This window comes from Crinia signifera, chromosome 19, assembly GCF_055691185.1.
Source record: "Crinia signifera chromosome 19, ASM5569118v1, whole genome shotgun sequence".
Taxonomy (NCBI): Eukaryota; Metazoa; Chordata; class Amphibia; order Anura; family Myobatrachidae; genus Crinia; species Crinia signifera.
In genome coordinates this window covers 1769527-1781676 of record NC_139226.1, presented here as the reverse complement: position 1 = coordinate 1781676, position 12150 = coordinate 1769527, and the positions used below count along the sequence as shown (strand labels likewise).

General features: G+C 49.9%; 1 protein-coding gene across 3 annotated transcripts in view; it reads left to right on the top strand.

The window, feature by feature from the left end:
* LOC146041916 (solute carrier family 2, facilitated glucose transporter member 1-like) overlaps positions 1-4084 on the top strand; it is a 176803-nt gene extending 172719 nt beyond the window's left edge. For all 3 annotated transcript variants that reach the window (XM_083161772.1, XM_083161774.1, XM_083161773.1), the window contains 5 exons: positions 838-1025; positions 1153-1257; positions 1435-1536; positions 1716-1919; positions 2017-4084. In XM_083161772.1, the coding sequence (XP_083017898.1) occupies positions 838-1025; positions 1153-1257; positions 1435-1536; positions 1716-1919; positions 2017-2220 (803 nt within the window). In that variant the 3' untranslated portion in view covers positions 2221-4084. The remainder of the gene's footprint in view (positions 1-837; positions 1026-1152; positions 1258-1434; positions 1537-1715; positions 1920-2016) is intronic.
* The last annotated feature ends 8066 nt before the right edge of the window (positions 4085-12150 follow it).

The following is a 12150-nucleotide window of genomic DNA, read 5'->3' as shown; positions in this document are numbered from 1 at the left end:
GCCATCTGCTTCCCCTGACTGCGTGATAGGACATTGGGGCCTATTTACTAAGAACTCCCTGTTCCATTGTCATGAATGCAGTACTCAGGCAGATGCTGAAGTGGTGGTGTTACCATTAGCAACCAATCCAGCTTCTAGCACTCTTATCTAGTACAGTCTGCATAATGAGTGTTTGCTATGGGCTATATGTCCGCCTGTCCTCCGTAGAAGGTCGGTGAGTTTCTTATCACCCTGCATCCAACACTCTGCTGTATTGAGTGTTGCCACGTGCCACGCCCAGCGTTTGTGTGCCCTGTTTTTTTAATGTAGAGGTTTTCACACTGTCGACCTCTGAACACATAGTGGGGACCCTCATACTTATGACTTTAGCACTATTCTTTAGTGTGATGCCCTGGGGGGGGGGGGGATCCTTGGCTGGATCAGGTTTCAGGGTCACTTGTGCCCCAGATGGTGACCCTATAGTGTTAGGGACCTGCTTGACAAGAGGTGACCCAGACAATTGGTGGGCAGGCCGATATCACTGGCCAATGATATACCAACAACCTCTATGATAGGTTATATTGTCATGTAATGATGGCACAGTGCATTTGCACCCCCTCTGTCTCTGTGTGAATATTACGTCAGATCACTTCTCTATTGCATCCTAGAAAATGACAGACACAATCTGATTGGTTGCTATGGGCAATGTCACCTGTGTGTGTTTAATGGCTTCCTACATATTACACCTGTCCTGAGATGCCACCTGACTCTGCTGCCCCCTTATTACACCCATATACTGGTATTAGAGCGCCATGCCACAGTGTTGCCATTGACGCTGGTACCTTGTATCGCTATCAGTGTTGAAGAAGCTGCGCGGCACCACAGACGTCACCGCTGACCTGCAGGAAATGAAGGAGGAGAGCCGGCAGATGATGCGGGAGAAGAAGGTCACCATCCTAGAGCTGTTCCGGTCGCCATTGTATCGCCAGCCCATCTTCATCGCCATCGTCCTGCAGCTCTCCCAGCAGCTGTCTGGTATCAATGCGGTAAGGATGGCGCCGGGCGCCTCGTGTTACTCTCTGTGTTCAGGTTTTCAGCCAATTCTGGGATATTAATCCCTTTATAGAACATAGTTCCTATCTCTAAATACCATCTTCTCCGTGCCCGTTCCAGGTCTTCTACTACTCTACCAAGATCTTTGAGTCCGCCAAGGTGGAGCAGCCGATCTATGCCACCATTGGAGCTGGCATTGTGAACACTGCATTTACAGTTGTATCGGTGAGTACATTGTCCCTTCATCCACTCTGGGTTGGGAGTTGGTGTTTGCGCATTATGACCCGCCATTGCCTGACTTTCTATGCGCATGTCCAGATGTTGAGTGCATTTCGCACAGTGCTGTGGCCTCAGCGGAACGTATGTTGGAATCGGTAATAATAAGCTGTGCTCTTCTTGCAGCTTTTTGTGGTTGAACGAGCTGGACGCCGCACGCTGCATCTGATTGGGCTGGGTGGCATGGCCGGATGTGCCATCTTGATGACCATCGCGCTCACGTTACTGGTGAGTGTCATAGGTGCCAGCTGTGTCAGGACAACCTCTTCCCACCTGCTGTACCCCCAGAGAGTGCCGTATCTGGCGGTAACCAGGCCACCCAAACATACATAGCCACCTGCTCCAGCCAGTGTCCACCATAAAATAATATTACACATTGGTTCACTTGTCTCATCTGCGCCCAACAGTACCGCGTGCCAGAGATGTCCTACCTCAGCATCGTGGCCATTTTTGGCTTTGTGGCATTCTTTGAAGTCGGACCAGGACCTATCCCGTGGTTCATCGTGGCCGAACTCTTCAGTCAGGGCCCACGGCCTGCAGCCATCGCTGTGGCCGGTCTTTCCAATTGGACATCCAACTTCATTGTGGGCATGGGCTTCCAGTATGTAGAGGTAAGTGCGTTCCAGTGGATGTCTCTACAATGAGCGGCCAGTCTCTCTTCCATCCACCCCCTCGGCTTACTCACCACGTATCTTCTTTGCTCTGCAGAAATTATGTGGTCCGTACGTCTTCGTCATCTTCACTGTGCTGCTCATCATATTCTTCATCTTCACCTTCTTCAAAGTGCCAGAGACCAAGGGCCGAACCTTCGATGAGATCGCCTCTGACTTCCGGCAGGGTGGGGAATCGTCCAATCTGGACAAGCAGTCATCTCCAGAAGAGTTCCACAGCCTGGGAGACTCCCAAGTCTAAGCCGTCACCTCCGATACCTACCTCTGGTCGCTTCCCTCTCCTTCTTTGCCTGGGTTAAATGGCGGTGCAGAGGGACTGGGGATGAGGACAGTGAGGGGGCGGAGCGGCTCAGTCTAGTCTCTGTTGCCACCATCTAAGGAGGCATCGCTAGGCAACAAACTACTCTCAAACAATACTGCTCGCTGCATTTCAAACCTTACTGAATAACCACAGGGTAGGCCTTGGTATGTAGTATTCCTCGCAGGTTATTACCCGGATGTGGAGAGATGAAGGGTGAAAGCTTGAGTTATTTTATATGTGTACTTGTATGCGTGTGTGATTTCCTTTTATATCACATTATTATGGACGTAGTGTGAGCTGAAGCCTACACCAGTCGGAGATTCATGGACTCTGTATATGTACTGTAGAATCTGTCGCAGCAGGGGTGGTGGTAGTGACCTCGTCGGATGCAGAGACACTGATATGTCTGACATTGCCCCGTGGCGGAGAGAGGAGAGATCTTGTACTGTGCTGGGTATAACACACAGATAGTGCCCTGTATAAGGACTCTCGCCTGCCCCCCCCCCGGGCCGACACGTCCTCTCCTCCCCAACAGTCTGTACAATTTTTGCCATTCCATTTATGTGTGATATTTGCCCAGTCCTGTGGTCCATTTCCGCTCTGGGGCAATTAAGGGCTTTTCCCGGGATAAGAGCGGCGATGAGAGAAGGGTGGCACTAATGACGTCTCCCCGGCACTGAGCAGACTGGTACCACCTACTGTGCGGATAATAACAGCAGCACTGATTACGTTACATTGGCTGTATCCGCGTAGTAGGTGGCCCGTCTTCTGCTTTACAATCACCAGCTAACGGTTCTATGTCAGGTTGAGCCTGTCCATATATATATATATATATATATATATATATATATTTACCCAAACGGTGGGCAGCGGTCACAGAGCGGGCGATGCTGCCGTTTTCATTGGTCTCTCCGCAAGGTCACGCCCCCTGCTTCAGCCCCAAGCTTCGCGCCTATTCACAGGGTAACATTTCTTCCCATAGATTTTAAAGTTATTTATATATATATTTATATATTAGATTTCTGGGTATATATATAAATATATATTTCTAGCATTGTTAGTGAGCGAGTATTGCTTCCATACTGTATATAAATGTACTGTAATTCTACGTAGGTCAGAACACGTCTAGGTCAATGTATAACGCTCTCTTCATGTCTCTTAATAGAATACTTTTATTTGTTTTTCTACATTGTCACCATGTTGTGTATTCCGTGTGTTGGATGTAACTGAGATATTGAGATATAAATGGTTTATCCGTATTGACACATGTATTTATAAATATATATATATATATAGTATAGTGCAGATGGCAGCCCAGGTCGGCACAGCGCCGACACTGTATTTGCTGACAGGTCTATGGCAGATTTGTCTGTCTTTGAGGTAGATTAATACAAAAATGGGTCATCTGCCAAAATCACTGAGTATAACATTGTAGCAGTAATTATTATTTTATGAGGATTAATGTCGGCATTGTTGTGTCGGTGACATCACCCGATGCAGAAAGCCGTTCTCGTAATGTCCCATTAGATGTCCGTTATCATTTGTATATCAGCAACGTACGCTGACATGGGGTCCTTAGCCATAAATGTACTGTACATGATGTGTCTGTTCTGCGCAGTCAGTGAAGGACTAACATTGGTGTGTGTCAGCGTCTGTTGTGTGTGTGTGTGTGTGTGTCAGCGTCTGTTGTCACAGGGTATAAGGTCTCCTTACAGCTTTTACTATTGTTAAATAGATTTTTTTTTATTTATTGTGAGTGTGTGACTCAACCATCTTAAAATAAAAATAAAAACCTGAAATGAAATGTTGTTTTATTTTGTGTTGCTCGGGGTGATAACAGCTCAGCAGTCAGTCATAGGTTACTGGATCATATGAATCCGAGCAGAAGATGGTTGTTCTACATTGTATACAGCAATCTACTTCAGCCAAGGTAATTGTGATATCCAGGTCTCTAGCATCCCAGGGAGTCAGCACCTGTGTCCACATGCGTGGTCCTTCCATGTGTGTGTGTGTGACATCATCTCCTGTGTTATGGGAGCTGTGACTGGACGCCGGCTACGCCCTCCGGGTCCACAGATGGCGGTTCCTGGTCTCGCAGGACCTGGCAAATAGGGGATTTTCTGTTCCTGTCAGTAACCGCCTGTTTCTGATTCCACCCACTATGCAGTGGGCGGGGATATCGTTGCCACCACCAGACTCCTACTACGTGGTGCCTGGGACCACGGATACCTCCTCAGGCCCAAAAGCTGGCACCTGAGTACTACCTGTGGGGTGAATGCGTCGACACGGTGCTGACACACCCCGTCTGGCGTTGGTTGCTTCCCCACTGGTCACGGACCAGACGTCTGCTTCGGTAGCTGGCAGAGCGGAACTTGGAGACACTGGATCCTTTACCCAGTACAGCCAGAGAACGGGACTATGTTTTGGTGTATTCCTGTTGGTCGCCTTGAGGCAAAGGATGTTTATTGCTCAAATATAAGTCCTTAAAAGGACCCTCTCCAGCATACAGGTGATGTTACAGCATTCAGATACAGGTAGATGTACAACTTTACAGGCCAACCTTGTGCCTTTTATCCAAAATCCACAGAGTATACCACAGGGGGAAATTCCACCCTGTTCTCCCCGCCCACTCAGCATTGTGCAGGAGGTCTACATGCCTGGGACATTTACATTCATAGATCAATTCAACCAATTTAATGCAGGGTTGCCGACTTTCTTATTCTCCTCAGTAGCCGCTCAGGGGGCGGGGCTTAAGCGTGGCATCACTAAGCCCCGCCCCCATGCTGGTAAACCAGCGAATTCAGGGATCTCCGTTAAGGGGGCGGGGCTAAAATGACGCAATTGTGTCATTTTAGCTCCGCCCCCTCCTCTGAGACCCGAGGATTGCGGCATTTTAATGCCGCGATCCGGGGGTCAGCGGGGGTCCCCCCTGAATCCGGAAGGGTTGGGAGGGGGACCCGATTTTCGGGAGACTCCCGGAAATTTTGGGAGGGTCGGCAACCCTGATTTTAAAGTCATGAATAAATCCTGAATATAGGCCAAAAGGTTTAATTCAATTTCCTTATCCATATCCATGGAATGGACAGGAAAGCCTGGGTTCCTTTACCTACATGACACTCCACATAAACATTCCCTGTTACTACAGACACCTCACACAGGACAGGAGCCAGCTGTACAGCGGTCACTCACCAGACATTCTGCTAGGGAATGACAATTAGCGTCTCGTATCCTCCTCACAGCCAGGGAATCCTTCCTGCAGCCATTTACAAAATGCATTTAAGTTTAGAATGCATTTTATGAGAGGCTGTTCCGGATTCCTGAATATGACATATACCGATATATATAGTGTATGACGAGATGGGTAGAGTGTATGACGAGCTGGGTATAGTGTGTGACGAGATGGATATAGTGTGTGACGAGCTGGATATAGTGTATGACGAGATGGATATAGTGTGTGACGAGATGGGTATAGCGTATGACGAGATGGATATAGCGTGTGACGAGCTGGGTATAGTGTATGACGAGCTGGGTATAGTGTATGACGAGCTGGGTAGAGTGTATGACGAGCTGGGTATAGTGTGTGACGAGCTGGGTATAGCGTGTGACGAGCTGGGTATAGCGTGTGACGAGCTGGGTATAGCGTGTGACGAGCTGGGTATAGCGTGTGACGAGCTGGGTATAGCGTGTGACGAGATGGGTATAGCGTGTGACGAGCTGGGTATAGCGTGTGACGAGCTGGGTATAGCGTGTGACGAGATGGGTATAGCGTGTGACGAGATGGGTATAGTGTATGACGAGCTGGGTATAGTGTATGACGAGCTGGGTATAGTGTATGACGAGCTGGGTATAGTGTGTGACGAGCTGGGTATAGTGTGTGACGAGATGGGTATAGTGTGTGACGAGCTGGGTATAGTGTATGACGAGCTGGGTATAGTGTATGACGAGCTGGGTATAGTGTATGACGAGATGGATATAATGTATGACGAGCTGACTATGACGAGCTGGATATAGTGTGTGACGAGCTGGATATAGTGTATGACGAGCTGGATATAGTGTATGACGAGCTGGATATAGTGTATGACGAGCTGGATATAGTGTATGACGAGCTGACTATGTGACGAGCTGGATATAGTGTGTGACGAGCTGGGTATAGCGTGTGACGAGCTGGGTATAGCGTGTGACGAGATGGGTATAGTGTGTGACGAGATGGGTATAGTGTGTGACGAGATGGGTATAGTGTATGACGAGCTGGGTATAGTGTATGACGAGATGGATATAATGTATGACGAGCTGACTATGACGAGCTGGATATAGTGTGTGACGAGCTGGATATAGTGTATGACGAGCTGGATATAGTGTATGACGAGCTGGATATAGTGTATGACGAGCTGACTATGTGACGAGCTGGATATAGTGTGTGACGAGCTGGGTATAGCGTGTGACGAGCTGGGTATAGCGTGTGACGAGATGGGTATAGTGTGTGACGAGATGGGTATAGTGTGTGACGAGATGGGTATAGTGTATGACGAGCTGGGTATAGTGTATGACGAGATGGATATAATGTATGACGAGCTGGGTATAGTGTATGACGAGCTGGGTATAGTGTGTGACGAGCTGGATATAGTGTATGACGAGCTGGATATAGTGTATGACGAGCTGGATATAGTGTATGACGAGCTGACTATGTGACGAGCTGGATATAGTGTGTGACGAGCTGGGTATAGCGTGTGACGAGCTGGGTATAGCGTGTGACGAGATGGGTATAGTGTGTGACGAGATGGGTATAGTGTATGACGAGCTGGGTATAGTGTATGACGAGCTGGGTATAGTGTATGACGAGCTGGGTATAGTGTGTGACGAGCTGGGTATAGTGTGTGACGAGATGGGTATAGTGTGTGACGAGATGGGTATAGTGTGTGACGAGCTGGATATAGTGTATGACGAGCTGGGTATAGTGTATGACGAGCTGGGTATAGTGTATGACGAGCTGGGTATAGTGTATGACGAGCTGGGTATAGTGTATGACGAGCTGACTATGTGATGAGCTGGGTATAGTGTGTGACGAGCTGGATATAGTGTATGACGAGCTGGGTATAGTGTATGACGAGCTGGGTATAGTGTATGACGAGCTGGGTATAGTGTATGACGAGCTGACTATGACGAGCTGGATATAGTGTGTGACGAGCTGGATATAGTGTATGACGAGCTGGATATAGTGTATGACGAGCTGACTATGTGACGAGCTGGATATAGTGTGTGACGAGCTGGGTATAGCGTATGACGAGATGGGTATAGCGTACGACGAGCTGGGTATAGCGTACGACGAGCTGGGTATAGCGTACGACGAGCTGGGTATAGCGTACGACGAGCTGGGTATAGCGTGTGACGAGCTGGGTATAGCGTGTGACGAGCTGGGTATAGCGTGTGACGAGATGGGTATAGCGTGTGACGAGCTGGGTATAGCGTGTGACGAGCTGGGTATAGCGTGTGACGAGCTGGGTATAGCGTGTGACGAGCTGGGTATAGCGTGTGACGAGCTGGGTATAGCGTGTGACGAGCTGGGTATAGCGTGTGACGAGCTGGGTATAGCGTGTGACGAGCTGGGTATAGCGTGTGACGAGCTGGGTATAGCGTGTGACGAGCTGGGTATAGCGTGTGACGAGCTGGGTATAGCGTGTGACGAGCTGGGTATAGCGTGTGACGAGCTGGGTATAGCGTATGACGAGCTGGGTATAGCGTATGACGAGCTGGGTATAGCGTATGACGAGCTGGGTATAGCGTATGACGAGATGGGTATAGCGTATGACGAGATGGGTATAGCGTATGACGAGCTGGGTATAGCGTATGACGAGATGGGTATAGCGTATGACGAGATGGGTATAGCGTATGACGAGCTGGGTATAGCGTATGACGAGCTGGGTATAGCGTATGACGAGCTGGGTATAGCGTATGACGAGCTGGGTATAGCGTATGACGAGCTGGGTATAGCGTATGACGAGCTGACTATGTGACGAGATGGGTAAAGTGTGTGACGAGATGGGTATAGTGTATGACGAGCTGACTATGTGATGAGCTGGGTATAGTGTGTGACGAGCTGGATATAGTGTATGACGAGCTGGGTATAGTGTATGACGAGCTGGGTATAGTGTATGACGAGCTGGGTATAGTGTATGACGAGCTGACTATGACGAGCTGGATATAGTGTATGACGAGCTGGATATAGTGTATGACGAGCTGACTATGTGACGAGCTGGATATAGTGTGTGACGAGCTGGGTATAGCGTATGACGAGATGGGTATAGCGTACGACGAGCTGGGTATAGCGTACGACGAGCTGGGTATAGCGTGTGACGAGCTGGGTATAGCGTGTGACGAGCTGGGTATAGCGTGTGACGAGCTGGGTATAGCGTGTGACGAGCTGGGTATAGCGTGTGACGAGCTGGGTATAGCGTGTGACGAGCTGGGTATAGCGTGTGACGAGCTGGGTATAGCGTGTGACGAGCAGGGTATAGCGTGTGACGAGCTGGGTATAGCGTGTGACGAGCTGGGTATAGCGTGTGACGAGCTGGGTATAGCGTGTGACGAGCTGGGTATAGCGTGTGACGAGCTGGGTATAGCGTATGACGAGCTGGGTATAGCGTATGACGAGCTGGGTATAGCGTATGACGAGCTGGGTATAGCGTATGACGAGATGGGTATAGCGTATGACGAGCTGGGTATAGCGTATGACGAGATGGGTATAGCGTATGACGAGATGGGTATAGCGTATGACGAGATGGGTATAGCGTATGACGAGCTGGGTATAGCGTATGACGAGCTGGGTATAGCGTATGACGAGCTGGGTATAGCGTATGACGAGCTGGATATAGCGTATGACGAGCTGACTATGTGACGAGATGGGTAAAGTGTGTGACGAGATGGGTATAGTGTATGACGAGATGGGTATAGCGTATGACGAGCTGGGTATAGTGTATGACGAGATGGATATAGCGTATGACGAGATGGGTATAGTGTGTGACGAGCTGGATATAGCGTATGACGAGATGGATATAGCGTGTGACGAGATGGATATAGCGTGTGACGAGATGGGTATAGTGTGTGACGAGCTGGGTAAAGTGTATGACGAGCTGGGTATAGTGTATGACGAGATGGGTATAGTGTATGACGAGCTGGATATAGTGTATGACGAGCTGGGTATAGCGTATGACGAGCTGGGTATAGCGTATGACGAGATGGGTATAGCGTATGACGAGCTGGGTATAGCGTATGACGAGCTGGGTATAGCGTATGACGAGCTGGGTATAGCGTATGACGAGCTGGGTATAGCGTATGACGAGCTGGGTATAGCGTGTGACGAGATGGATATAGCGTGTGACGAGCTGGGTATAGTGTATGACGAGCTGGCGAGCTGGATATAGTGTGTGACGAGCTGGATATAGTGTATGACGAGCTGGATATAGTGTATGACGAGCTGGATATAGTGTGTGACGAGCTGGATATAGTGTATGACGAGCTGGATATAGCGTATGACGAGCTGGATATAGCGTATGACGAGCTGGGTATAGTGTGTGACGAGCTGGGTATAGTGTGTGACGAGCTGGGTATAGCGTGTGACGAGATGGGTATAGTGTATGACGAGCTGGATATAGTGTGTGACGAGCTGGATATAGTGTGTGACGAGCTGGATATAGTGTGTGACGAGCTGGATATAGTGTATGACGAGCTGGGTATAGCGTATGACGAGCTGGATATAGCGTGTGACGAGCTGGGTATAGTGTGTGACGAGCTGGGTATAGTGTGTGACGAGATGGGTATAGTGTGTGACGAGATGGGTATAGCGTATGACGAGCTGGGTATAGCGTATGACGAGCTGGGTATAGCGTATGACGAGCTGGGTATAGCGTATGACGAGCTGGGTATAGCGTGTGACGAGCTGGGTATAGCGTGTGACGAGCTGGATATAGTGTGTGACGAGCTGGATATAGTGTATGACGAGCTGGATATAGTGTATGACGAGCTGGATATAGTGTATGACGAGCTGGATATAGTGTATGACGAGATGGATATAATGTATGACGAGCTGACTATGTGACGAGCTGGATATAGTGTGTGACGAGATGGATATAGTGTGTGACGAGCTGGATATAGTGTATGACGAGCTGGGTATAGCGTATGACGAGCTGGATATAGCGTATGACGAGCTGGGTATAGTGTGTGACGAGCTGGGTATAGTGTGTGACGAGATGGGTATAGTGTGTGACGAGATGGGTATAGCGTATGACGAGCTGGGTATAGCGTATGACGAGCTGGGTATAGCGTATGACGAGCTGGGTATAGCGTATGACGAGCTGGGTATAGCGTGTGACGAGCTGGGTATAGCGTGTGACGAGCTGGATATAGTGTGTGACGAGCTGGATATAGTGTATGACGAGCTGGATATAGTGTATGACGAGCTGGATATAGTGTGTGACGAGCTGGATATAGTGTATGACGAGATGGATATAATGTATGACGAGCTGACTATGTGACGAGCTGGATATAGTGTGTGACGAGATGGGTATAGTGTATGACGAGATGGGTATAGTGTGTGACGAGCTGGATATAGTGTGTGACGAGCTGGATATAATGTATGACGAGCTGACTATGTGACGAGCTGGATATAGTGTGACAGGGCCTGTGTCCAGTGGGGTGCCGAGCAGTTTCCGACAGTCGGGATCCCGACAGTCATAACCCCCAACTCTCTGGGCCCTGACGGCCACGGCTATTCTCCTTCATGGGGGTCCACGACCCCCATAGAGAGAGAATAGAATAGTGTGGCGAGCACAGCGAGCCCGCAAGGGGCTTTGTTGCGCTTGCCCCGCTGTCTGAGTCCGGCCAGTCGGGATCCCGATGTCGGAACCCTATACCACACCCGTCCAGTGTGACAGGGACTGTGTGGAGTGTGACAGGGGCTGTGTGGAGTGTGACAGGGGCTGTGTGGAGTGTGACAGGGGCTGTGTCGAGTGTGACAGGGGCTGTGTCGAGTGTGACAGGGGCTGTGTCGAGTGTGACAGGGGCTGTGTCGAGTGTGACAGGGGCTGTGTCGAGTGTGACAGGGGCTGTGTCGAGTGTGACAGGGGCTGTGTCGAGTGTGACAGGGGCTGTGTCGAGTGTGACGGGCTGTGTCGAGTGTGACAAGGGCTGTGTCGAGTGTGACAAGGGCTGTGTCGAGTGTGACAGGGGCTGTGTCGAGTGTGACAGGGGCTGTGTCGAGTGTGACAGGGGCTGTGTCGAGTGTGACAGGGGCTGTGTCGAGTGTGACAGGGGCTGTGTCGAGTGTGACAGGGGCTGTGTCGAGTGTGACAGGGGCTGTGTCGAGTGTGACAGGGGCTGTGTCTAGTGTGACAGGGTCCAATGTACATGGTTCATTGCCCTGATTTTTATCACTCCTGTCTGGGAGAAGCCTGGAGTGGAGTAAACGGGGGGCGGGAGAAAGCTGATGTCACCAAGTCCCACCCCCATGACAGTCAGCCACATTCATTTGCGGGTCTGTGTATTGGGGGAGGGGCTAAAAGATGACGTGATTCACGTCATTTTAGTCCCGCCCCCTCCCCACAGACCCGTAAAATGTGGGATATTATACAGCGGGGAAGAGGGAGCGGGGGCTTTGGCAGTGATGCAGGAGACTTGCCGTCCTTCTCAGGGGGCCAGGAAGGGGACCCTATCTGTGGGACCCACCTGGCCATTCCCCATTTCGGGAGGGTAGGCAAGTATGGTAAAAACCACAGAATTGCCGACTGGTTCCTGCTTGTCTGGATTGTGTGATTAAACATACACACAAACACACACCACACTGAGGAAGTACTGTGTGTGTGTGTGTGTGTGTCGATG